The sequence below is a fragment of the Oenanthe melanoleuca genome, chromosome 1 (assembly GCF_029582105.1).
Source record: "Oenanthe melanoleuca isolate GR-GAL-2019-014 chromosome 1, OMel1.0, whole genome shotgun sequence".
Taxonomy (NCBI): domain Eukaryota; kingdom Metazoa; phylum Chordata; class Aves; order Passeriformes; family Muscicapidae; genus Oenanthe; species Oenanthe melanoleuca.
Window position 1 is genome coordinate 20,688,285 of NC_079333.1, and position 27,916 is coordinate 20,716,200.

The 27,916-nt window shown below is 41.4% G+C and overlaps 1 protein-coding gene across 1 annotated transcript in view; it reads right to left on the bottom strand.

Moving 5' to 3' along the window:
- Positions 1-27,916, bottom strand: part of NME7 (NME/NM23 family member 7) — an 87,032-nt gene that overhangs the window by 5,606 nt on the left and 53,510 nt on the right. The window contains exon 11 of the mRNA XM_056501258.1: positions 8,064-8,171. Within this exon, the coding sequence (XP_056357233.1) occupies positions 8,064-8,171 (108 nt within the window). The remainder of the gene's footprint in view (positions 1-8,063; positions 8,172-27,916) is intronic.

Sequence of the window (27,916 nt, forward strand, 5' to 3'; positions counted from 1 at the left end):
ATGTCCTGCCATGGCAGGACTGGACTCAACACCTCAGTGACCAAGTTACTGTTCAATGGCTGGACTAAGGCTGAGGAAGCCCACAGTTCCCAGTTTGTGGCTGGGGAGTCTTGGCACACTATCTCTCCCCAGCAGAACAGAAGTGGTACTAATATAGAAGGAAACTTGCCCACTTAGCAACTCTGAATACTTCAGAGAGAATTGCTTCTTGCTCAGAGACCTGCTGACATATGTGAGGGTATCTCAGGAATAGCTGTGGATGCATCATTTCTGTCAGTGCACTTAGGGGCTAAAGAATGCAGCTCTTACTGAAACCAGGAGATGCTGGGTGACTTCAAGGAGCCCTAGACTACAGCCAACGTCCTTTCAGGTGACCACTGCCATCCTGTTTTGTGTTTGTACAGCTGCAGCACAGGATAACACAGTGTCTAAGCCCACAGCTCTACAACAGCACAAAACCAGTAGTGGGATGAGACTATTAGCTATTATTAATCACGAAAGAAGAAGTAGTTTCTAGAGCTTGACAAACTCAATATATCCCATAGACAGGAAACATTATTCACATTTTTCTATCCATATTAACACATTTGGCTTTTTCCTCCCATGTTCCACATACATGAAAATATCTTTCTTAAATTCTCCTCTTAATCACTGCTGGTTGATGGTAGTCAGTGAAGGAAGCTGCACTGAGAAGGGAAGGGGTAAACCCTACATAGGAAGGGCCAGCAGAGCTAATGATTTATTTGACCTCTGAGAGAGAGGTGGGAGGTGCAACTGGCTGAGGTCAGTAACAGGAAACCACATAAAAATTTATGTGCATCTCACAGCATGTGTGTTACAGAACAACAGTACTTCTCCTATGCCCCAAAAAAGGTACAGGGCCCCTTGCTCCAGAAATGAAGGATATTCTGAGCTTCTATGTGGCTGTAAAATTACAGCATGCCCTTACTGATCTTGCTGTATAAGCTGTCCCCCTGGGCTTTTTTGTCTTCTTTGCTGTAGTTTGCCCGTGGTGCAGCTGAGTTGCAGCCCAACTGCTGCTCTGCTTCAGCTGGAGGAAAAGGAGAAATGGAAAAAGGACCTGGGCTTTTTTGGTTAAAAATGAGAGCGTGCTGAGGGTAAGAAAGAAGGCAGCAGCCTCAAAGACACAAACTGGGCCTCAGATGAGTTATCAAGAAATGTCACGCCTTCCCTCCACCTTGACCTCCCCTCCACAAAATTACTTTGCTCAGCGCAACACAAACACGTGCCAAAAGCCAGGCTCTGTTTATCACATAGGTTACCTTCAGGATCAGGTGAAACTTAAAGAGCTTTGGCAGCTGCTTGGTTCACACTCATTAACTTCTTCTCTCTGGCACTTATAAACCCCAGACTTGGCAGAACAAGGGGTTACTGGACATCGGATTTTACCCAGAAGTGGAAGCACAAGAGGCGAACTATTTCACAACTGTTTAAACAAGTTCCTGGTTTAGTTTGCCTGTCTAGCCCACAAGCATAATAATTATACAACCTGTGCACGAAATGAGGCTGCATGTGACTAATAATACAATAATCTTTAAAAGAGAAATCACCAATGTCTCCAATATCCATCCATCTATTACTGCTATTTTTAACTCTTAATTTCCTTCAGATAGGCCTAGGTGAAAGGATTACTCAGTTCTCTGTACAAGTCTATATACAGCATCAGGAAACATTGCAAGACAGCATTCCAGTGCTGGCTAACATGTTCTGATATGCGAAATCACCACCAAGTAAGATTAAGTTTTCCTACACTCCAAATTCTTTCCAACTTGTTCCCACAGCTGTTGGATAAAAAGTCTCAGAAAGTTTAAATGGAGAAGCACTTGAATCATTATCTGATAGATCTCCCCAGAAATCATCTTGTACCAGGAGAGACTGAAATTTCCAACTGACAGACAAAAATAGCTACTGCTTGGATGAAAACTTGAGAGAAAAAAGCGCTAAAGCCAACCTCACCCAAACCACTCAATTTTTATTACTTTTCACTGGAAGTGGTGAAAAGCATTTCACCCTGGATTAAGCAGCTCAGTATGGGCCTCTAATAAAATACTTTGCAAAATTGCTGTATGACTGAGTGAAACAATGGCTTCTCTATTACAGTACTTTAAAGACTCCTGAGGGAAATGCAGACGGCTGAAATGCCCTCAGTGAAAGGTTCATTGCCATGCTATGCACTTCTGCTGTGTAATGTTTTACAAACTGGGCTGCTCTGTGAATGGGGAGAGGTAGCTCTCGGCTGGCAGAGGCAGCTTGCCTAATACCAGTCAAGTTAATTGGTAACAAGCAATGCAGGAGACCTTTGTTCCAAGTGTGACACACACAAATTCCACACTAAGCACATTGACGCTTCTGAGAGTTACTCATTGACATGCTTTATTAAATTGCTTGGACTATACCTCAATGCACCAAAAAAGACTACTTTAAGAGAGCTACATCCTTCTGATGCCTTCTGTCCTAAACTGCTGCACTTTAATCTCAGCCCAGAGATCAGCTCATTTCTGTTACAGAAGCATTTCCAGGGTGGATGACAGTGAGCACCTTGCAGCACACCCACAGGTGCAGACAATGGCAGTGGGCAGCCAAGGAGGCAGCACACAGGAAAGGGCAAGTTGGCAGCAGAGTGCTTCTGTAACAGGAAGTGGTTATGGAAGCATGTGTTATTTTCCCCCCTTCAAAGTGAGTGCTCCCCTGTCTACTCTGAACAGCTTGCTAAAACACCACCCTTTCCTCAGCCTCCCTGAATAAATGGAAAGGGAAAGGAGACATAAGACATGCTTCTCCTGGCAGGATCTGGAATGCCAGACCAAGGACAGCTGGCCTCTAGCAGGTGGAATACACACTGCACCAAAAGCTTAGGAGTAGCACAGCTCTTAACACTCAGCAGAGCATTCAGTTTATACCAAGTCTGAGGAAAACAATCACGGTTTTCATTATCCACAGCACCAGCCTGGACAAAACACTTCTACTGAACTCGACCATCTGGTCACTGCTTACTGTAAGTATCACCTCCCATCTCCCCAAGGCTGGATTCAGGCAGCTGAACTTCCAGTGCCAGAGCTGTGGGAGCCTCTGTCCAGCAGATCACCATAGCTGATCTGACCCTAGGTGATTATTACTTGTTTGCCTTAACGCCCTAGGAGCAGTAAGCCAGTCTCACTGGTGCAAGGCTGAGCAAAGGAGCAAAGAGCCTCCAGCAGTCTGTTGCACAGTCTGCCAGTCCCCAGCCCTACACTTGAATACCACTGCACAGCAGAAATTCAAATAAGTGATAGGGAAAAAGCCAATCATCATGACAGCTCTCTCAGAAGACAGATGAAACCCCCACTTCTTTGATAACAGCAAAGTCATCCCCCTTTGATAGGTTATTTTCATGTCTGTGAGTGCCACAAATAGCTCTGAGGCAAGGGAGAAGGCCAGCAAACGATACTCGAGGAGGTCGTCGCTCCTGCCTGTCTGGAAAGCTGCCCATGCCGCTGAAAACTGACACGGCTCTCCGCGGTGCCGATGCCCAAGGGGGAGCCTGATGCACCCGGCAGCCATGCGGTGGCACACGCGGCGCCAGCGCTGGAGCGCCCCTGGGGACACAAGCCTGGGAACGCAGGTGGCACATCCCCCACTCGCACCAAATCTTGAGAGATCACCCCCCTCTGCAGCTCCACTCGTAGCCCGGCAGGCACACAAAGGCACGGGTGAGCACACACCCGCAGTAATTGTCACGATATTGTCCAAGGATTAGTCACCGTATTAACAGCGTCACCCACGGCAACATGGAGAGCAGCAGTTTCACCCAGAACTCAAGTTTTATCCATCCCACAGCAAATCCTTTTTCATGCATATCTCGCTGAGGGCAGCATGCTCTTGCTCTGTGTCTAAGCACACACACACAAACACATGTATGACTATTACGGACTTGGTAATCGTGCAAAGAAACCCCATGAGACAGACAGACTGCACCAACACCATGGCACAGGAACACAAAGCCAGAGTGGGTGGCTCAGCAGGCTGCACTGCAAGGGAGACCTTTCAGGTTCCCCCAGATGTGTGCATTCTATCATATCCAGAGTGATTTTCTGCACTGCCCTCATTGGTCATCCTGCCCTCACGGAACTGCTCTCATAAAAAAACAAAACCAAAACCTTGAACCGAACACTGTGAGCAACAAATTATAGGCAGAGTGTGACAAATCACAGAAATTCTGCTTTTGTCTACTTTTTAGGCTACCAGTGATTTTCTTTTTTTAATTATGTGGTTTCCTGCACAATCTGAAAGGTACTGAGCCACTTGAGACTCGGGGAACTGAGGTGTGTGTACAGCACCACCTCCTGTGGGAAGTTTTACTCACTGTAGTTTCAGTGATGTGAATAAGGCCTTCATGTCATTTGACTTCACTTCTTTAAAGAGGGACACACTGTGAAGTCTGGTAGCCACAATATCTTGCATCACTACTTTGTTTAAGACCTATTCCAGGAATGATCAATTTGAAGGAAACTTCCTTTGTCTAGAGAATGATGATTCATCAGATCCAATGGTTTTCAAGCTTCTATTTCAACAAGATATTTATCAGAAAAGTTCCTCAGGTCAAAGATGGTGAGTTGAGAAATAGAATCATCTTTCACCACATGTACATGACACATCTCTAGTCTGCTAAACAGAGCAGTTCCTTGGCATATAAAATATGCATGTTCCAGTCCTGGCTCTACCTGACTCAGAAGGAACATGAAAGCAGGTAAGTACTGTAATTACTTTCTCCAAATAGTACCTGCTTTATACAAAACCAAAAAAAACCAAACTTGACAAGAGGTAGAGCTGTACCTCCTTAGGATGTGGGAAACAAATGCAACTGCTTGCTCTGAATGAATGTGGTACACAACATCAGCAGCTGGTTGAACCTTCAATCATCAAACTGCATCATGTCACAAATACTCCATTGCTAAAAGTCTCCTTTCTCTACTCTTCCTCCTTTCTTTCCTCTTCTCATTAAAATGAGAAACTGATGACAAGGCTGAGGAAACAGACTGTTCTGAGCTATTTGTGTCTATCCATTGTCACTTGTAAAAATACATTTTGTACTGATAAGAGGACACACAAGTCTATGAAGTGAATAAATAAGTGCCTGACCCAGTAAGTCAAACAACTCATCTAAGAGATTGCAGGGCAATATTCACACTCCTGTATCACTAAACTAGGAATAAAAAGAGCACTGACAGCTCTACAAATAAAAACACACTGATTTTTTTACTGTGACCAGTCGCATTTAAGGCTCAACTGCATCTCCCCTCCCTTCTTGAGGCAAAGTGAGTTATTCATTAATTCTGATATTCTTTAGTCACTGCCTAAAATGTGAAGTAGTTTGTAGAACAAAGACAGGAGTTAAGGGTCATAGTGGTGGGAGCAATTGCTCGTATTTGCTCTTGGGGTTGGTTTGTTTGAGGGGGTTTTAAGATTAAAAGTGAACTTTCCTTTTTTCAGATCCATGGAAAAGAGGTCTAAGAGGAAAACATTGAAAAACTGTTGTACTACATTATTTAAGTATACTAAATATATACTTATTCTATAGTATAGTATAGTATAGTATAGTATAGTATACTATACTATACTATACTATACTATACTATACTATACTATATTCTAAACGAGGTGCACAAGTAGACCCTTAATTAGTCCTTGTCCAAGACAGTGTTGTCCTGTCTCCTTTCACCAAGTACTCCTTAGTCATGATTTCTGGGAGAAAGGTCATTTCTCTTCCTAGTGATAGTTGATTAAGTGCAAAACACCAAAGCCACCTAGAGCTTGGCTATTAACTTCAGGAAGCATTTTATCTAATCCTCAATTACCTATCTCATCTCCTCTAAGAAGTCTCCATTTGTGGACAATGAGACAGCAGCTGCCATTGCAAATGCCTCAAATTTCAGCTAGATCCTTAACTGGGTGATGAAAACTGCAGAGAAGGATGGAGAAATCTTAAGATAGTGGCAGTGTCTGGCACTGAAACACCAGAGTTCTCAGGAAGGCACCAGTATCTTCCCTTCTACAAGGGAACATGCTTCTGTTGAGCTTCCATAAACACTACGCATTTAAGGCCCATCATAGAATACTTGGTCAACCAGGGATCCGCCTTCCCATCTCCATTTAGTTCTGAAAGTTCAAAAGTCACAAAACAACACACAAACCAACCTATTCAGCTTTCTATACACAATGTCAACAGTAGCAGTTCCTCCACGTTTCCTCCAGGATCCCTCAGGCACTGCAGGCCCTGCGCACAGGACAAGCAGCCACAGCAGGAGTCAGGACTGTGGAAGGAACACCTAATAAGCTGCTTTAGCATTAGCTGTGTAAATACTCCACACACCAACCAACAAGTACAGCCAAGGCTTCCTTTGTACAAACCCACTGTGCTCAATTCAAAACATTCACTGCTTTATTTACTCACTAAACAACACTGAGCGATGTCCTTTACAACTGCTGCCTCAACCTGGGCTGTTACAGAAGAAACTACAGATTGATGAAGTCATATTCTGCACACAATTATGCCTACAGTAAAAAAAGATCTTAGATCCCTTTCCCAAAAAAATACAATCAATACATAATTGTTAAAATGATCAGACTACACCAGGAACTGCAAGGTGTGTACTCAGAGTAATACTAGATCAACAATTTCGGTTATGACTGAGCTACAGGATTCAAAGGACAAACACATGTAATGGAAACCCTTAAGAAAGAATGCCAGCCTCAATTTTTGTTTTGGAGAAGCAATTCTTGCCTCACTTATAGTAGCTCCAAACTAAATTTAAACAACCAGAAAAATCTGATTTGGACCAATGTGGAAATTCTGATGGAGTACTAAAATGTTCTTTAAGGTTTGGCCTGTTTAATTTTTCCCTTACAGGCTATGCCTTTTGTTCTGCTGCCATTGGAAAGCAATGGCTGAGGAACTTCAGGCATGCGGTGAAAAATACCTGTCTGCTTGTATAAGCCCTAAGGGAACAAACTAAAATTTGTCAATTTTCAGTGACATCTTGAAAACACTCAAGTTTATACTGGTTGCCACTCTCAGTGCTGAATTTCACTAGTCTGTGATAAACTAGATGGGATTTCCTAGCAAAAGCACTTTAACCACAGGTTATTTCATGGAAGGAGATGCTGATGAAGTTAGCTCTTCCTCACTCTCCCATGAAACCACCGTTTTGGCAATGTAAAATTATCTAAGTAGGACAACACCCGCTGCTTCATGATTCTGCTATACCTGACAGCAAAGCACTCACAGATACATACAGACAGCAAAAAATAAGCTGTGCATACACTGGAAAAGCATCTCCATTGACACACAGATCCATCCAAGATTACTCACCACTTCAATCCCTTCTATGGACCTTAGTTTTGAGGCACAGAATTAAGTGAATGAGCTTGTTCTGGTTTTCATAGTAAGTATTTCTGTCTTTACAAATTTCCTTAATTTAACATTTTCTAATTTTACTGGACTTTAATGAAGGCATACAAAACCAAAATCAGATAATAATTAGTAAGTGAATATAAAACACAGGAAATATCAACTGATGTGCGTAAGTATGACTGTCTACAAATAAAACTATAATAAATAAAATCCTTCCTATGTGGAGGATTTGAATCCCTAGTGCCTGTAATATTCCAAGCTCTATACAAGCTCACTCTAGTGACAATCTAGATCAGGAGTCAGGGTGATCATCCAAGAAAGGGCTAAGAAAGTGTGTGCAAAAGCACTGTCGGGTACTGATATTCAGACCCAAGGTACTGACATTCAATCTAAGAGAAGACTCTTGAGTTCCATTACATTGAATACTTCACTGTGCTATTTTCACTCAAGAAAACTGCAAGGATGAGTTTTTTTACAATATCAAAATTAACTGAGTCAAATGCCTTTAATAAACTCTCTTTGTGTCTAGTTGGTCTACAACACAGCTACTCCACATAGAAAACACTTACTGGCTTAAAAGAGTGTCAAGAGAAGCATTTCACTGTACAGCTTCCTGTGATACATGAGAATATGTTTGTCTAGCAAGCCTTACCTCTAAAAGTCCATCTTCAGGCAGGTCTGTGCAGTGAACAGCATTCTGAATCTTGTCCTTCCCAAAGACAGCACGCAGAGTTCCAGGTCGGAGGTGACGGGCTAATGCCTATTGAACACAAGCAAATCAGAAGGCCTTTGTGAACCACACTGTTTGTATCATGGATGCAAGAGAATCTTACAAAGTAAAATATTATTATGCTATTAAAATAGATGTAGTATATTAAAATATGTGTAGTACACTATAAAAGAAAACACAGATTGAAAGCAGGCCTCAGGAGAAGGACTTGGGGGTGTTAGATGACAAGGTTGACATGACCCAGCAACATGCCAATTGTATCCTGGGCTGCATCAAAAACAGCACAGCCAGCAGGGCAAGGAAGTGGATTCTCCTCCCCTGCTCCACTCTGGTGAGACCCCATCTGGAGTCCTGCATCCAGCTCTGAGGCCCCCAACAGAAGAAGAGCATGGACCTGTCGGAGTGAGTCCAGAGGAGGGCCATGAATGAAGCACCTCTCCTGTGAGACAGGCTGAGAGAGTTGGGGTTGTTCAGAAGGAAGTCTCCAGGGAAACCTTAGAGCAGCCTTCTGGTACCTAAAGGGGGCTACAACAGAGCTGGAGAGTGACCCTATTAGGACAGGTAGTGGTAGGGCAAGGGTGAATGGCTTTAAACTGAGAGCAGGTTTAGAAAAACATTAGGAAAGAATTCTTCATTTTGAGAATGGTGAGACACTGAGATAGGTTGCCCAGAGAATTTGTGGATGCCCCATTCTCAGAGGTGTTCAAGGACAGGTTAGATGGGGCTCTGAGCAACCTGGTCAAGTGGAAGATATCCCTGGCTATGGCAGTAGGGTTTGGAACTACTTGATCCTGAAAAATCTCTTCCAATCCAAACCATTCTATGATTCTAAAAAGAGAGAAATTCCAACCTGTACTACACACACAGACAACTGCTGAAAAAACATGACCAAGACTATGAATACTGGCTGGAAATTGGGTCAATCAAGCCATGTTGTATGGCATACAGGACCCTTCATATTGCAGATACACCTTATCTTGTATTAACAGTTAGCTCATGTTCAGACCTTTGCAGCTCTCAAGCTCAAGATGCTGTCTGTGAGCAGACACAAATGTGCTGCTTTGCAGATTGCATCCCTTAACATGGAGCTACTTGCTTCAGAACCTGACATTTGTTTGTGAAGTCCAGCTGCTGAACAACCTCTCAGTCTTCTCCTTTGACACTGACTAGTGCCAACATCTGATCCCCTCTAAGGATCAGTCCAGACTCTACATCTTCCTTTGTTCTTTGAAATTAACATTTCAATACTCTTCATCTACAATGCCAAATACCTCTTAGGACTCTGAGAGGCCTTTTTACTACAGCAGATATTCAGGTCCTGAGATAACATTCCTCCCCAACATCTTTACTGTGGTATTTCTATCATACCCCCGAGGACTGCCTTCATTGGCTCTCCCCTCCATTATACTCTTTCTTTCAAGCCACAATGAAGTGCTGCTGAACTCATCTGCACTATCACCTTGCACTGTTGTCTTTTAACCCCTTTCCTATGCCACCCATGCACTTGGCCTCTCTTCCTAACACCCCGGAGGCTCTTCTCCAAGATCTAGCTCATGCACAGGGAATCAACCCAGTTTTCCCTTCTTAAAACCCTTTCCCAGTTCTCCCACGAGTGCCTGTGAGGGGACAGATGGATGACAAGCTCACACTACAGCTACTGAACAAAGAAAAGAACTCCTTCCTTGCCAACAAAGCCTTCATCGGCCCCTCTCTGAACAGGCACTGGGTACATTAGGGTGTAATCGCTTTGGAAGTGGCCAGTGCAGTTTCACTGAGCCACTCCCGGATGTTTGTTTCAGTGTCACAGCTGGAGGTTACTGTTCCCACAACTGAGTCATCAAACTGGATTGTCCAAGGATTTCTTAACTTCCAGAGTCAAATGAGTTTGAATTGACTTATCAGTAGCTCTTAGCTGACCTGGAAAACCTTGTACAGGTACCAATGAGAACCAGTCCATGATGCACAGTCTCTTCTGGGATAGCAGTGAATATTTTAAGCGAGTCCCAAAAGACCTCACAAGAGCATTATCTGACTACAACATCCTTTGTCCACTTTTCAGCTTCATCCATTGTTTATGTCTCATTACCAAACTAAGACAATTGGACTTTAAGGGCAAGAACTTCTTATAGCTCAGCAAGTCCTAGATATTGTCCTGTCATAACAATTAACAATTATTATGACCTGTTACCCACCTGGAAGACAATTAAACTGCTTTAATGCTTGGAGTGTGTATAACCAAAACATGATATGAGGAGAAGTTTCAGTTCCTCATTGTTACTGTGTGTACATCACAGGTTATAAAAGATCTTTTGATAGCAATGTCAAGGACATTTGAATAAGACACACTCAACATCAAACGAATTTTGCTTCAGAGCAAAGTTCAAGAGTTTCACTTAAAAAAAAAAAAAAAAAAAACCCAAGGAGAAAAAAAAACCCTTTCTACATGGTCCTCATTAAAGGCTTGAGATAAGGAAGTCTGCTGGAGAAACAAAAGTCACATGCCAGTATAACTATGTGACACTTTAATCAAGCCTTCCTTCAAGCAGCTGTTGATTGCAGTAACAACTAGCTGTCAGGAAGCTGGTAATAGCACTAGAGCTTTCAATCATTTTAATGAAAGTTTGGGAATACTAGAAAAATTATTATGGCTATGAAACCTTTGGAAACAATTTAGAAACAACTCAAGTCTAAAAAGCTAAAGCCTGGTATTTTATATTCTGTTTACTTCCTATCTATCAAAAACCCTTTTGCTCAAAGTGTTCTGTCCTCCAACAGGTCCAGAAATGCTGCTTCTTATGAAAATTCCACAAGATTTTCCTTGACTCATCTTCTTCATCAAACCCTCTTTTTTTTTTCTTCACTCCTCTATCTGTTTTTCAAGAGCAGCTATCGTCTTCTGACTTACCATTTGTCCTAAGCAGTCATTTCTACTTCACAACTTCATGACAAAGATGTCATGTTTCATCCTGTGAACTCTCTCTCTCACTAACGTGGGCAAAAGCTCCTGCTGTTGCAGTGTGCAATCTCCTGTTCTTCCTTCCATTTTTCAATGCAGGTTGTTACACATTCTAGTGCCCTCCTGAAACTCAAAAGAGGGATGCATTCTGTTCTGCCCATGACTGCACTGGGCCAGAAATGCTCAAAGGTAGGTCCTTCAGCACTTTACACTGCTAGCACCTGATTAATAAGAATCTAAATAAGCCTTTCTTGCAATTAATTAACAAACAGGATGAGACAGTCTCTGCTTACATTTACAAAGCCAAAAAAACTACAATAATTGTCAATTCCGAGACAGTCTCTGCTTACATTTACAAAGCCAAAAAAACTACAATAATTGTCAATTCCAAAGTTTTACTATTCCACCGCTTTCTTATTACATTACTGAGGAATCATGAAGAAACAAGACCTCTATAAATGATGGAGATACAAAGAGCTGTACAGCTCATATATTGTGTACTTGTGTAATATAGCTGGAAATCTTAGGCATGTTTCAGGGACGAAGAGAGCTCATTATGGAACTTATTGCTCATATCAGGTATTAATACACACTCTTCTGGTCCATGACAGGAAGCTCACCAATCATTTTATTTATAAAGCCTCCTCTCTCACAACAGGGAGATACAAACAGTGGGCTTTGAGTTGGCTTCCCCATGCCCCATCCATCCCCTTTAAACCTTTTTCCTAAGCTTCTGGCTGAGCCTAGTTTCTGGAGGACACTTTTTCTGCAATGTTTTTGCAATGGAAAGGAGTTGAGAGTGGGATGATGGAGGAGTTAAGAGCAGCTACAGCTCTACGATATGCATGAGAGAAGACTGATGTGTGTGTGCTGGAGCTTTGTGTGCATGTGCAAACAGGGATGACACAAAACTGGCACCCCATACAAGAAGACACTGCCCATGGCAAAACAAACCAGGGCTTCTGTACCAAAAGGCTTCATCCTCTCTGGTTTTATTCAGCAGGTTATTTGATCACCCCTTACAGCTGGGCTTTGATCTACAGATAGCCCTTTGAAGATCCTTATCCCATGCAAGATACAGAAGCATAAATTTCATGTTTCTCTTTATCATGTAACTGTGTCCAATGCAACACTGCCTGCACGAAGTACTTAGCACATTTCTAATTTTTTCTATTTCTACATAAGTGAAAGGAAACAAAAGTGTCACCAATGCCAATAAAATGTCAAAATCAAACTGAAAAAATCATAAACATATTCATAAGCAAAGCTCATTAACTGCCTTTCCTCCAAAATTCTGGAGTTTTTTAATGGGCTGGATGGAAGTTATATAGAATAGTAACATGTATTCAAGCCAAAACTGCAGATTTCATGAAAATTTAGATAAACTGCAAATTTCAAGAAAATTTGGTCAGCTTTTTTTAAAGCTCTGTCCTGAATATTTAATTGGGTACTTAGAAAGGCCACTGAATGCATCGAAACTACAAAAAGGAATCTTTACAGCTTGAAATTTTGTTCTTCTTAAGCATGAACTAGAATGATGGAACCTTGAAAATTTACCAGCCCTCTTGAAGCAGAATAAAAGTAAGAGTTGATCAAACCCTCTCTAGCCACAGTGTGCTCACTGGGCAGGTTCCTTCTTTTAGTTTTGCTTTCAGATCAGCAGCATTCAGAGGAACTCTTAGGCTGCAACATACTGCACAGATTCCTCTACACCCTCAGTAAAACTGTTTTCCTATTCTAGCTGAGCCCTGGCTGTGTGCCTGCTCCTTGGTCTTCTTGGCACTGCTCATTCATCACTTTCTGAAGGCTTTGTGTTGACTTGGTCTCACCACCTCTGCCTTCCCCACCCTGCGCTCATGAAGCTTTTCCCTTCTGCAGCTCTCCATGCTCTGCTGCTGTCAGGAATGAGGTGGCCCCTCTCTCCCCTTGAGGGTGCCACCTAATCCAGAAGGCAGAGCCAGCCTCAGGCAAACATGCAAGTGCCTTTCTCCTTCTAAGGACCAGCTATGCCCTTGTCAAGAGAACAAAACACACATTAACTTTGAACAAATAAAATAATGTAAATTCCACCACTCACCTTGGAGTTTGTCTGGCTGACCTTTAGGTATTGGAAAAATTACTGCCTCATCCAAGCAAGGCACCTGAGCTTTCTCTGTAGTGCATAAAAACCACCTAAAACAACATCTGCAGCACAGCAATTATGGAAGCTAAGGAAGGGTAAGTGCCTCTCTCTCTATGCATCATCATAGCTCTTCAGGTGACTTTTATTTTCAGGGAATTTAGCACCAGTCATATCAAACACTGATGGCTGCAGTAGGGAGCTGGACAAAACACTCATTCCTACAAGCCATCAGCAAGAGGTAATACAATAAAAGCAGTACAGTCTTTTTCATACAAAAGAGGATACTAGATGAGCACCTCCTGCAATGATGATCAAAGCTACAAACTTAATTTAATATCTAGCATTTAATACTACTGTTACTGTGAGAACAACCTCAGATCAGTCCAAGAGATTCTTCACAAAAGTTCTCATCCAAAGACAAATGCTTAAGTGCCAAAGTGGAATCTGTGGTCACAGGTGACCTTGTGCACAATACCAAGAGAGCCAGCTTGCCTTAGCTTGCTTCACATGTTTTCTTTGCAGTTCATACTCCCTTCAAACTCTAGCCAACCACCTGTGACGTGTGTGCTCCCCAATTTGTTACCTCAGCTCTGCCCTGGCTTATGTTGCTCAGTTTCATGCAATAGGTCGCTTGGAAATCAACATCAGCTGCTGCAGAACAATTTTCTACCTCTCCAGCAATTCAAGGTCCAGTTCATCACCCCTAAATGCAGTACAAACCCTTATGTCTCTATTACAGAGAAAAATTACATAAGATGGTGTTGTTACCACTGTAAACTTCCTTTAACTGAGGAAGGGTTTTGCCTTGAAACCTGGGGACTGCCTGTAGAAAGGAACTTCATAAAACTTCTAAATACAAAATCAGCTCCATCTGAAAGAGCATGTAAGGGGCTTCCTTCACCTTATATTTCACAAACAGAAGTCACTTGTTGACAGTGACACACCTACTCTTTGCGTTCCCCAAGAGCTGCAGCAATGTCATGTACAAATACAGAGTCAGAATCAAAGGCCTTACACAGACTTTAAGGGAGTCAATGGTACCTGAAAGTGCTTTTGTACTTTCCATGTATCACCAAAAAACAAAACAAAAAACAAACAAAAAAACCAAAACAAAACAAAAAAAAAAAAAACAAAACAAAACAAAACAAAACAAAACAAAACAAAACAAAAAAAATCCAAAAAAACCCCAAAAAACTCCCAAAAAAACCCCAAAAAACAAACAAACAAACACAAAAAAACAACCCCCCAAAAAAAAATCAAGCCAAAACAATCCCCTTTAAACACACACATTAATCTCCCCTCACCTTTTAATCTTTATCACAAGACAAACTCAAGAACCCGGAAAAGCTGTATTCAAAGTCTTTATAATATTTAGCCTAACCATCTCTCCTCTTAACACTGTGTGCTTCACTTAGACTTCCAGGCTGTCTTCTTGCTGATGGCAGAATAGATCACTTGTCCATTCTGACAAGGTTCTCATACTTTTAACTGAGCCAAGTCTGTATGCACATAGTTCTGTACATGAAAGAGTGTGGCTGTAAAGGTTTGTTCAGCAAATGAATTGATCTGATCCAGGCAACAGCAGTCAAACTTCCAGTTGCAAGGCCTATAAAAAGTGCATCTGAGGCAGAACTCCTTCCAAAATCAAACAGTTTTGCAACAGTAGCAGCAACTTCTCAAACCACAGTTTATTGTATCAGGTAAGCTTACTCTTGTCTGAGTAAGCAATAATCCATTTTAAAGTCAGCCAAGCTCTGAACCACCAGTCTGAAGCCCTGTATCTTTAGAAGTTTTGTTAATGGACCTAAAATTATATTCCACACTCCAGCGCTGGCAGTTTTCCAGAAGCTCACAAGTCTGCACAAGTTGTTACACTGTCTCCTCCTCACCCTCCATCCCCTCAGGCACTTTGATTCTCTCTGTTTCACTCCCACACGTTCCCTTACCACTCCTCCTCCAAGGCAGCCCGAAGGTTCTGCACCAGCTCGCTGGGGGTTCTCTGCTGTGGGCAGCATGCGTGGCACATTTGCCAGCCTGAGATAGTATTTTCACTGGTCTTGGTGCTTCTGGTTGATGTTTAAGTGATTCTAATAAGTGCCCTGCTCAGAAAGTTTGTGTGCCATTGCCAATATGCTGAACTTGGGCAGCCACACGCCTAAGTGAAGTGTAAATTAGACTGGATGGTGAAACCTTGAAGATAATTGAGATACCAAATACAAGCTGGTCACAAAACAGCAATAAAGATAAAATATTCAGCTTGTCCCATTATCTTGTCCCATTTTCGGGGTGCAATAAGGGATATTTACATTACTTGACAAGCTGGAAAAAGGAAGCATTTAACAACTGAAAACCAACTAACCCCATAAAACATCAGAACATGCAGTGTAACTGTAAATTTCATTATTAAGTGCTTTAAGTTTTAAAGGTGAGATTGTCCTATTGATGCTTTTCAAGTGCCTCCCAAGGCACCCAGAATACTATGCATTTATTAATTCACCTGCAAAAGAAGGACAAAAACACACTAGGCTGCAAAAGATATTTTGGAATCGTATTAATTCAGATTAGCAAAATATGTGAAGAGCCTCCAGTAAAAGTCACTATGAAGCTGCAAGACATTACTTTTCATCTGCAGATATTTTGGCTCATTTTTCCCTAGTAAGAACCGGAATAATTACAAATTATCTTTTCCTCTGAATTTTTTTTAGATTAAATTCTACATTTGTGAAGAAGTCCAGGTATCGGAGCTTTACACTTTGCAAAGCAGAAAAAAATGCTTTGAAATTCCACTGAGACTTCTCAAGCTGAACCAATTTTGGACCATCCACTTCAACAGAAGATGGAGATGGATTGAAAGATAAAATTCAATGCTGCAAATCCCCAGAGATCCTTCTCATTTGATTCTTAGCATGGGAGAGACCTTCCCCTTCCCTAAAGCCTCTCCAGAGCAACCTTGGAGGCAGCAGTGCTGCCATCTTCCCACACAGTTGTGAGCAGCCCTGTTCTGATGGAAGGAATCACCCATTATTTGTGTTACAACTGTGTTTTAAAAGCTCCTCTGCTCTGTTCAGGACCACCTGTATTAGCTAATACATACTAACAGATAGTTCTTGGCCTGGAAAACTTACAGGAAGAGACATAAAGAACAGAAAATAGCAGAAAGGACCCTACTTTCTGGAGTGGGAAACCAAGACAGTGAGACAGTAATTTTCCAGGGGCACAAAAAAATATACATATTTCACAAGAATCAAAAGTTCAATGTCTAACTTTCAGCTCAGATCTTTAAAATCTCAGGTCAGTTCCTCAACTATTCTCTCTCCTTGATGTAATGCCTTGTAATTCCTGGGTAGCACTCTGACGATAAGCCACAGTCTGCCGAACTCAGACCATACCAGTCACCTGTGGGAACTTGAGAACTGCCATGTGAATATGAAGAACTACTGCCCACCCACCTTCCACCCTGACCACATTCTAGTCCTTTGATGTGGGAAGTCAGTTGAAGCAGAGAAAGGAAAAACTTATTAGGAATACTCAGGTGAAGTCCCACGCGCAAAGAAGCTGATAAAAATTCCGCTCAGGTGGCCCTGCAGCAGAACAGAAAATGTCAGCCTGAATTAAACAGACCAGCAAGCAGCACCCCAAATTATTCAGCAAGTTCTCAGAAATTGAATTAATAATATTATATCCAGCTTCTAAAATGCTTTTGTTTAGTTAACAGTGTCCCTAGGCAATGAGACCAGTGATACATACTGAAAACTATTGCTGGAGTTTTTCTCACAACTATGCTACGGCTGTCAGCAGTTGATGAGAGAAGGAAGAATAATAACAGTAATAACAACAATACCCATCATCATTATAAATGTGAAACCAGAGTACTTCTTTTTGTTACAGAAGAGAAAGCTTAGGACACAGTATTTGTTTTCATCCACTTTGAAGCCTTCATTAATGTAGTTCAAGCAGAAAGTAACTGCAGATAGAGAATGATAGAATAAGCAGTCTGGGAAGGGTACAAAAAAGATTGTTAATCCAAGTCCCAGACTGGCATAGGACACTCCAAGACACACCATGTGTCCAAAATCATTGCTCAAATGCTTCTTGAACTCTGCCAGGCTTGATGCTGTGACTACTTCCCTGGGGAGCCTGTTCCAGTGCCCAGCCAATCCCTGTGTGAAGAAAACTTTTTTCTAATACTTAACCTAAATGTCCACTGACACAACTTTAGGCCACTCCCTCAATTCCTGTCACTGATCACTGCAGAGATCAGTGCCCCTGCTCTCACCCTCACAAGAAGCTGTAACTGCACTGAGCTCTCCCCTCAGTCTCCTCCAGGCTGAACAGACCAAGTGCCCCCAGCCCCTCCTCACACGGCTCCCCCTCAAGGCCCTTCTCCATCTTCTATTGTGGCCCCAGAGCTGCCCCCAGCACTGGAGGTGAGGCTGCCCCAGCTCACAGCAGGGCAGGACAATCCCCTCCCTTGCCTGGCTGTGATGCTGTGCCTGATGCCCCCAGGACAGGGTTGGCCCTCCTGGCTCCAGGGCACTGCTGACTCAGGTTCAACTTCCTATCCACCAGGACCCCCATGTCCCTTTCCATGGTGCTGCTTTCCAGCATCTCATTCCCCAGTCTGTCTCTACATCCAGGGTTGCTCCATCCCAGGTGCAGAATCCAGCAGTTTCCCTTGTTGAACTTCATACAGCTGGTGATTGCCTAGCCTTCTCATTTATCAAGGTCTCTTTGTGGGGCTTCTGCCTTTGAGGGTGTCAACAGCTCCTCCCAGTTTTGCAGTATCTGCAGACTTGTTCAGTATCCCTTCCAGCCCTGCATCCATTTATGAAGATGTTGAAGAGCAGAGGGCCAAGGACGAAGCCTTGCAGAGCCTCATAAGTGACAGGCCACCATTCTGATGTCACTCACTGTAACCCTTTGTGTCCGACCTGTGAGCCAGCTGCTCACCCATCCCATTATATTTATCCAGCTACATGCTGGTCGCCTTGTCCAGAAGGAGAGAGACAGTGCCAAAAACTCAACCAAATCCAAAAAGATTACATCAACTGGCTTCCCTTGATCAACAGAGTGAGTCATAAAAAGAAATCAGGTTTGAGAAGTAGGACTTTCCTCTCACAAAGTCGTGCTAGTTGTGACCAATGACTGCATTGTCTTTCAGGTGTTTTTCAGTACCTCCAAGAATAATCTTCTCAGTAACTCCAATTTCTCTCATGTAACAGTTTATCATCAAGAGTCATGCACTTCTAGGAATTGACTAACCATTCATAGTCTGCTGACTGAAAAACATGAAACCTTCTGGGACAGTTGCAGCCAACTTCAGTATACTCACGATCACAATGTCATCATGGTTGTGTGGAGAAGTTAACTGTTCTACTGCCATTTTTCTACATGGTCATAACTTTCTCTATTGTACAATTTCATCAAGCAGCTTTGTGTGTTGACTCTTGCTTACTGCCGTTTACAGAGCTCTAGAAAAAGCTCCTGCAGCCTGTTCTACAACATTCTACCTTGATTTTCTTAAAAATTCTACCTTTATTATTTTCTTAATTTTTTAAAAATGAAATATCACTTTCATTACCTTACAACTTGAACTATTTGCAACAGCACAGCATAACCAACATGTTCCAACCAGAGGCTGGGACAAATTCTAGTGAAGGACAAGGTATCTACAGTTGACAAAAACCCAAATCAAGCATGTAAGCAAACATTCTTAATCTATTCAAATCAAAGATTCTACAAACACACAAGGTCACCGTGACCAGAATGCTAAGAAACTAAAGGAGAAAATAGTTGTTTAGTGCAGTAATAGTATAATTTTCTTTCCCAGACAGTGTGACCTCAGAACTTGTGATATCTTTTGGAAACACTGCTCCCTTTTCCAAGGAATAACTGAAGCTATAAGCAGTTTTTTGGATTTCTTTGTTATGAATATCTCTTTTCTGGTATTTTATATATTCAAAAACATAGCTGTTCAAGGTAAAAGAGTGATTTGCTGTCTGCTGTAACCAAACAGAACACAAGGGAAGCAAAGAAAACAACCACATAGACTGAAATTAACCCAGTGCCATCATATTCTCAGAGAGGCTCTTACCTTGCCTTTATGGACTGAATATATTAATTAATCTATTCTCAGAAACCTCAGCAGCTACAGCAGAACCTTAAATATAACAGTCCGAAGGAAAAAGAAGGGAGATAAAAATACTAAAAAAAATTGAAATAAAGGGAATCACCAACAAAGACAGACATCCTCTGACTGCATGAGGACACTACAACCCGAAAGTTCTAATGATCAGCTGTTTGTATAGCTGATAAAGACTGTTTTCATGAGGGGGTATACTCTTGTTTTTAACTGGTATTAAAACCCTCCCTCAGGCCAGGTAAATCACATTGTAATCCAGTGCAGCTGTGGGAAAGAAGCCCTGGAGAGAACCCTGCAGCCTGCCTTTGATCAACCTAACAGTGCAAAATTACATTGTATATTTGTCTATACTAGGCTGGTATCCACCATCAGCTGCTATGTTAAAAGCCTCCCTGTCTTAGGTTGCAATGCAAGATGTAACCAGAAGTATGTATTCCATCACCATCTCTGGAAACCAGATGGAGCAGTGATTCTTATCTCTTCCATGACCCATCCCTCATAACTCTGGGGGGATATCCTCTGTTAATGGGCCAGCTGTTAAAACCAGGTGGGGCAGTTTTTTTATCTTTTCCATGACCCATCCTCTGTTCAGGGAGATATCTTATGTTAATGGGCCATTGAGTCCCACTGCAAAATTCCCAGTCCCACTGATAAAATTACATCATCCCATTGTGAGATGCCCCACCCAGGCAGAGGAGCCAAGCATTTCTCACCTAGCTAAAACCTGAGATTTGGAACATCAGAGCAGCCTTTTTTCACTGGATTCCCAGAGGCCTATCTTCATTATCACTGGACCTTCGGAGGAAAACTACACCCTTCTACAGGGTGTGCTTCAACAGAACCACATCTGCCACTATAGGAGAACTGCAGCCACCATTTAGTGGGATTGCTACCAACACCCCGACTGATGGGGTGTCAGGTTGTATTCTGACCCTGTCAGTGTTTTGGTTTTTTGTATTACAGTATTTTTATTTTAATTTTCCTAGTAAATAACTGTTATTCCTATTCCCATATCTTTGCCTGAGAGCTCCTTAGTTTCAAAGTGATAATAATTTGGAGGGAGGGGGTTTACATTTTCCACTTCAAGAGAAGCTCCTGCCTTCCTTAGCAGACACCTGTCTTTCAAACCAAGAACAACCTCTTTTTCTACAGTAGTGGGAATCAAAACTTTTCCCTTTAATCCATCTAAGATACCTAAGCAGAAATACAATGAAGATACGATATTTGAAATGTATTGATTTTGTATTATTTAGACGCAAACCAAGCAAATGACAAAAGAAACTAGGTAAGCACTTCTAAAATTTTGTGTGGTCACTTTTAAAATAAAACACGAGCCATCAGTATGAGATACCAAATCTGGAACACCACCCTGAAGCATGGCATTTATTCAAAGCTTGGAGAGAACATTACCAGGAAGACGTGGAAGCATTCATTTTGCAGAACAAGACCTGCAGATGGACAGTTATTACCAAAACTCTGCACAGACAGAAAAACCTACCTCTTCAAGGCTGAATAGACAAATTTATGTAATTCACAGCATATATGAGAATCTTGTGTTCATCACAGCTGCTTAAAATAAACACTTCTTTAATAATATACACCTACTACTTTGGGATGCACTCAGTCTGAGTGCAAAGGGAGCCTTTATGATTTCTAAGCCAGTCTTTCAGTCTTCATTCCCACCTACCTACAGATACAATTAGTCTTTGTGATTTCAGATCAGATTAAATGTCATCATGTGTCTGCAGAGCTGAACAGTACCAAGTCCTTGACCAAAAAAGTTGATTTTTCTTAAAAAGTAAATACACTAGGTGCAGCTTAAACCCTTACCAAAACAGCTAGCCCTGTGACACTTTGCAGGGAAAGGCCCAAACATCCAGCTCCAGTTTATCCTAGTACATTAGCCATTCTGGAGAGTAACTAGGAGGTCTCCATGGTAGCTCAGCAAGTCAAGGAAGATCAGTAACCAGTGCTGTAAATGCTTTGTGGCACAGCCCTGCTTTCCTTTATTCTCTGGGCTCATGTTAAGCCTCACTCCTATTGCTAAAATAGGGCAAGTTATTCCAGCCTGGAACCAGGTGAGAGGTACCCTGAAAGAAACATTTCAAAATCAGAGACAGATTGACATAAGGGAAACGCAGGAATGCAGATGGGAATCCTGAAGCTTCTGAAGCTGATGCTACTTTCCAGGAGGAATACAGAATACTTGACAAAATACTGCTAACTTCCTGCAAATTTCCAGAAATCACAGTTAAAAACATGTCCTGTCATCAGGGGATACTAAAATACCATAGTGTCAGGTAGCAGAGGAAACTCCAAAAAACCCCTTACTACATAGGCTAGAGGTGCTTTGGTAGTCAATTAATTATAAGGAAAAGGCAGTGCAGCAACTGGAAATGAGATGCAAATCTATTTCAGTCCTCTCCTAGAGGGCACAAGCACCTTCTCCCCAGAGAATTTAAGCAGCAGACTCTCCAGTATCATGCCTCTGTGGTGGCAGTAGGCCTGCTAATAGACAATGCAGTATCTTTCATTAATTATTTTACCAAATTACTCGAATTTGGGACCACTGAACTCCAGCCCAGTGACCTCACATCCAGGATGTGTTTAGGCAGCAACAGTTGCATTGATAACACATTTAAGTTCAGTAGCTCTGGAGCTGCAGACAAGGAGCGGCAGATAAAAGCATGTTTTTTCCAACTGCAACTTTGCCAACATGCCTCAATCACACTGGATTTAAAGCAGAGTTAGGTCTTGAGGGCTCTGCCAATATTTAGTCTCCTGATGGAGGCTGTCAGTCACCACTAATAACAGCAAATTTTAATCAAGCCATCAAGAATCAAAGTGAGCCTACAAGCTCCAGCTCCACATGACACTAAACAGCCATCATTTGACAGCAACCTTGTGGCAACAAGAAGCCACATCTAAAGCAAGCCACTTGCAAGCAAAAGGCTCCTCCACTACAAAGCACACACACGTGATCAAAGCAAACAGGGCAGCAGGGTTAGGGTGGATGTCAAGGCCTGCCAGACTTCTGCAGTACTTATTCAGAAGCAAAAAAGACTTTAGGAGAACTTACTATGAACACTGAATTCATGCCTGTAAAAATTACTTCTTGTAATCTTGACTCTCAGCTGCTTCCAGGGCTACACAGAGCTTTGAGAGGAAGAACAATTATCAGTTTTGTCCCTGGTGCAGCCAGAGCAGACTCCATGTATTTTAAACCAGGGAAAGCAACTCACTGCCACAGGTGTGTTTGGCATCCACAGAGACACAGGCTTGTCTCTGACAAGAATTGTAATACTGTCAGAGGTAAATTTCAAATCATACACCAACATACCAACAGTCTAAAACAGTGGTGACAACTCCTAGTTGCAGTCACATTGCAGCTGTGGGTCATTAGAGCACAACTATCTTAGCACTTCCTTTCTTCTAGATCCCCTGCCTGTGCACAGACAGGTGACATGGAACAAGGCAGGAGAAGTCCTGAACCTACAAATACCTCGGGCTTTATGAATCAGCAGTGCCAGCTCAGAAAAAGGGGGCTGCACTAGAGGGAAGAATCCACCTCCACAGACAAAAACTATCCTGTCTCCCAACCAAGAGGCCTTGGCTGTGTCTAGAATACTTTTTCATTAGACCTGCAGAGACTAACACAGAAATTAAAAACTGAAAGGACAGAGTCAGATGATTGACCTCAAATAACATCTAAGCAATACAATCATGTCTTTCCCATTGCTGGCTCAGACAGCAGGATATTGCAACTGGTATTGATTGGTCTGCTTCCTACTCTAGCTGATAACAGTCTGCATCTGAAAGTTTTTATTTTTAAGACATGACTCAGACTATCTGAGCAGATAATCAATTATATTAAAATCTTCTTTGTTAAAGACTTAGATTAAAAATATCTTACTTCTCTTGAATGACATTATGTACTTTGTTGTCAACACTCTTATTAGGACTCACTAGGCTATAGGGAGAATCCACACTGAAATAGCTAGAAAGGTATTACCAGAAAACAAGTACTTGGAAGCTCAAAAATTGCCTTTATATTCCTTTACATCTTCCACTGAACTACTCTTTATATGATGCAATATGAAAATATTGTGCTGATAATGCAGCTCTGGGAATCAACATGAACATTTTAAGCCTCATATATACCTATTTTTCAGTGCCAGAGATTCACAGGAGGTCTATAAAAACAAAAATCTTACAGCAACAGTGCTCTTTGGCTCATACTGTTATCCTCATTTAACTGATGTGATTAACTGAGGCAGAAAGATATTGAACTTTTTGCCCAAGGTCACATAGTGAGGTCAGAAATGGAGCTAAAGCAGACTCCAGCTCTTCCAGTTCACTGCTTTGTTTTAAACCATCTAATCTCTCTTTCAGCTCTTTCTCGAAAAAGACTTGATACACTGTTACACCTAAAAGTGCAAATCCCCAGTGTAAAAAGAATGTAGGTTAGGATTTAAAGCAAGCCTATGAAAATGCCCTTTCAGGCCACAGGATGTAGAAATATTGCAGTACATCCCACCTTTAATAATATCTCACAACAGAAGGGACTTGAGTCACGTTTAGCGTACAGCCAATTCCAAATAAAAGCTCTTAGGATTTTTAAAAGTAATGCAGTCAGCCAGGAATATGTAGCTGACGTAGTAGACACCTGGAATCATGTATTATAACCAACTTTTTAATGTGCATGTGAGCAAAGTTAAAAAAAACCAAACCAAACCAACTAACCAAACAAAAAACCAACAACAAAAAAACCCACCCTAATTTCTACCGCATTTTTCAACCGTTTTATGGATACTAAGTAATCATCTTGACAACTCCGTGACAAATGTTAGCAAGCAGTTATTTCAACATAGAAGCTGCACAAAGATATGAAAACTAAAGCTGCAGCTTCAGACCTAAGTAATAACAAAAAGCCTCCAACTGCTTCAGAAGTCAAAAATATACAAACATTAGTGAAATTAAATATCATTGTCAGCAAAGTCAAGAAGTGACAGGATTCCCTGGCCACCATCCCCTTGTTCCAAGGTTTTCCATTACAGATTTTACATCCTGGTCCCTGATAAAGAAAGCCAAATCAATGCAGAATAGGTTGCTTTCATTTTCTTCCTTACTGAACTTACTTAAACAAGACTTTTCATTTCTTACAATGAAGGAGAAACACAACTTCATTTCTGTCAGACTTGTTGCAGTTAGTAACTTTTACTTCCAAGTAATAGTGTGTACTGAAAGTTCAAAAGACACATGTTCTGTAAGAATCAGATTTAGTTAATTTTTAAGTCCTCCTCCTAGCTTTGTAGAACAGTTACCTCTTTGCCATAGGTGTAATTTTTTCTTTCAATTTTTTGTCTTTTTTTCTTTCCTTTTTTTTTTCTTCTCTTTCTTTTCAACTGCACCAGTAGAAATAGAGTGAAATAGCACCAAGCAAAAAATGTGTAATTTAACAACCTACATAGCAAGATTTGATAGCATATTTTTAAAAAGGGCTTAAATGATTCAGACACACCAGAAAACCAGTGGGACCTGAAGTAATTTCAGAAACCCCATTCTTATTTGTAATTTTAATATCTGAACAAAAGTTTTCAGCTGCTCATATGTCAGATGTCACCATTTCAAACCTTATTGTTTTGTGTGCATAGCAGAGCCTGAGGATGCCTCCCCTCCCTGAAATGCTGCAGTCTTTTGTGACATTCAGAGACCTTTTTAACACTGCAAAGAAACATTTTCAAGATGGGCATCAGTATGACTGCTGGCCTTTTATAGAGGTGCTGCAAAAATAAGTAAACAGCTATTCATTTCAGTAGATGTGGAAAGAACCTTCCACTTCCAAGGCCCACATATTAGCCACAGAGGCAAACCAGGACAGAGAGGAAGAGACCCAGAGGGACACCAAGAGCAAGGCATACAAGTAGTCTGGGACCTGGCTAGACACTGACACTGGAAGACAAGAACAAGCATCACAACTGGAGTACAGAAAGGCCTGAGGTGAGACCACTAAGGACACAAAAGAATGAGCTGCACTCCAGGAGCTGAAGCCAAGTGTGATTAAAGAGGCTGACAGCTCACCAAGAGTACAGTGAGCCAGCCAGACACTGGGTAGAAAAGTGCCAGCGTACAAGAAGGATGCAAGGAGCAGGAAGACCTGCAGAATGGCATATATCCTACTGCATGTACCATCTACTGGGCACAAGTGTTCCATAAGCCAGAAATCTGCCACACTGAGCCCTTCAATCAGACCACAGTAAATTTGGGAACGAGCACGTTCAGCACAGCTCCTTCCAGAGAAGTATCTTTATCCCACCACCTGCTTTCCACATCTGATAGGGCTCTTCATAAATTACTACAAAGAGATTCAAACCAGGCTTTTGTTTAGTTGTCTTCCCTACTATCACAGAGGAGGTTTCAATAAAGTATTTATAAGCTGGTTTATCATGAAGGGTATTTTTGGCAGAGAGCTTTACTGACCTGAAGTGCTAACAAAAAATTACCCATTTATAGACAATAGCCCAAAGTTCCATTTCATTTTTAGCATTACACACTTGCTATAAATTGTTATCTTATTAAAGTCTAATCCTCAAAATAGAAGAATTCTAGTTCTTTCTTCAGCCCTAAATATCCTGCAAAACCAAGAACAGACTGAAAGGGCTGCTAATATTCACACCCAGTTTAGGTATCTGACATGCCACAAAGTAATTATTATATTTGTTATGTATTTAGGATGTAATTAACAGCACAGGTGATTGGGAAAGATCCTTTATATAAGTCAAATTCCAACACCCTTACTCACTTCAAATAGCACTTTGAAGCAATGACAGTGATTTCAATGGCAGATAGGGTGCCAATGTGACCCAAATGGGTCCATTTTTGTAGTGAACTTGGTCTTCTCCTGTGTTTATGAACAGACTGCACACACATCAGGATCTAGCACAAGTAAACAGACAATCTACAAAGAGATCCAGATCTCTCAATGATAATGCACTATTTGCATGACACTTAGATATTCCTTAACAACCAGAATATCAAGAACAAATTATCTTCATGGTCTGCATATAAACTCTTTAGCTAATGAAACTGTTGTTATGGTTTCTGCTACTCCTATTTCAAATATTGCAATGACAAAGTGAAGTTGTAAGCTTCTCTGACAATTCCAGTTGGGAATAACAAAAGCCAAGATACCTTAGCCCCTTTATCCTCCAGGACAAGCTACAAGTAGTACAAAGAGACAGACTAATTTCAGGCAATGATTCATCTTGAGAACAGCTGCAGTTACTGTACATAGGCTTTATGTGCTTGGAGAATCAATTAATTTGCATTTTTTACAGAAAACAGTGCACAGAAATATAATACAGGTGCCTGTCTTCCAAACATACCATTAGTGGAGCTGCTCTGAAGTCAGTGTCCACAACTTACAGCCTCTGCTTCCACTAGAAGCAGGCAGGTACTCATTTTCACTTCACAACTCAGACAGTTAACCATTACCAGGGAAACACAAACAGCATCACTAGGTCACTGAGGAGCAAGAGATCTGGCAGACAGGAAATTAGTTCCCTCCTTTGTGGTTTTCTTCTGTTACTCAGAAAAACCATCAGTTTATACATCCCTCAGCTCATCGACAGCTGCTTACACAAAGTGTGATAGTTATGACTGTTTTTCACGAGAGTAAGGAAAACCAATGAAATTCCCCTTATATAGGAACAGTTGTCTTTCATAAGGAAAAGCCACTGTGATGTTTGCAAGCACAGCTTGATTTCAATGTATCAGGTATTAAACAAGCAGACACATGAAAAGGATGTAATAAGCCCAAATAAAATTATGGCATCTTTGAATGTTTTAAAGACCAGAAACCTTAAACACTGAATTTGAAACAAAACTGAAACCACTGTACTGTGTACATTACTACTGATATACCATCCTGTAGTTAAAACTAAGTAAACAAGATGCTAGGCCAGTAAAGAAAAATTTGAATGTTACCAAACAAAACAGGCAATAAAGATTTAGATAATGCCTTTAACCTGCACTTTCTATAATGGAAACTCTGGATCTGAAGAAAAATATATCCTGAATAACTTGTTCTCTTCTTCAAACATTCATCTGTGTGATTCTTTTCCATGAAGACTGGTGAATTTCCCTCAAGTCTGCAACTAAAACATTAAATTATAACAAGGAAAACATACAAACCCTGACTTCAATGCCCGCATCTTGATATTTCACCTCTTTGTTCTTGTCTGTAGAGCAGCCTCCACTGTTTAACAAAAATCTGCAAACTTTCTGAGACAGCACTTATGCCAGTCTTCAAATGGCACACAGTATCACACGTGTAATTATCCACCTCAAGAAATGAAAAATTAAAGCTAGAAGTAAATAGAGAAGTATGAGTTCTCAGGTATGAGAACTTTGACACCCTTTTCTGCTTGTTTCCTTCTGAAAATCAAAGGAACCTATTCTCCTTTCAGTTTTATCCTAAGAAGATGTCACAGGCTGCAATGAATTAACATTTGATTACACTGGCACCCACCAGCATGATGAATAGTTAACACTTA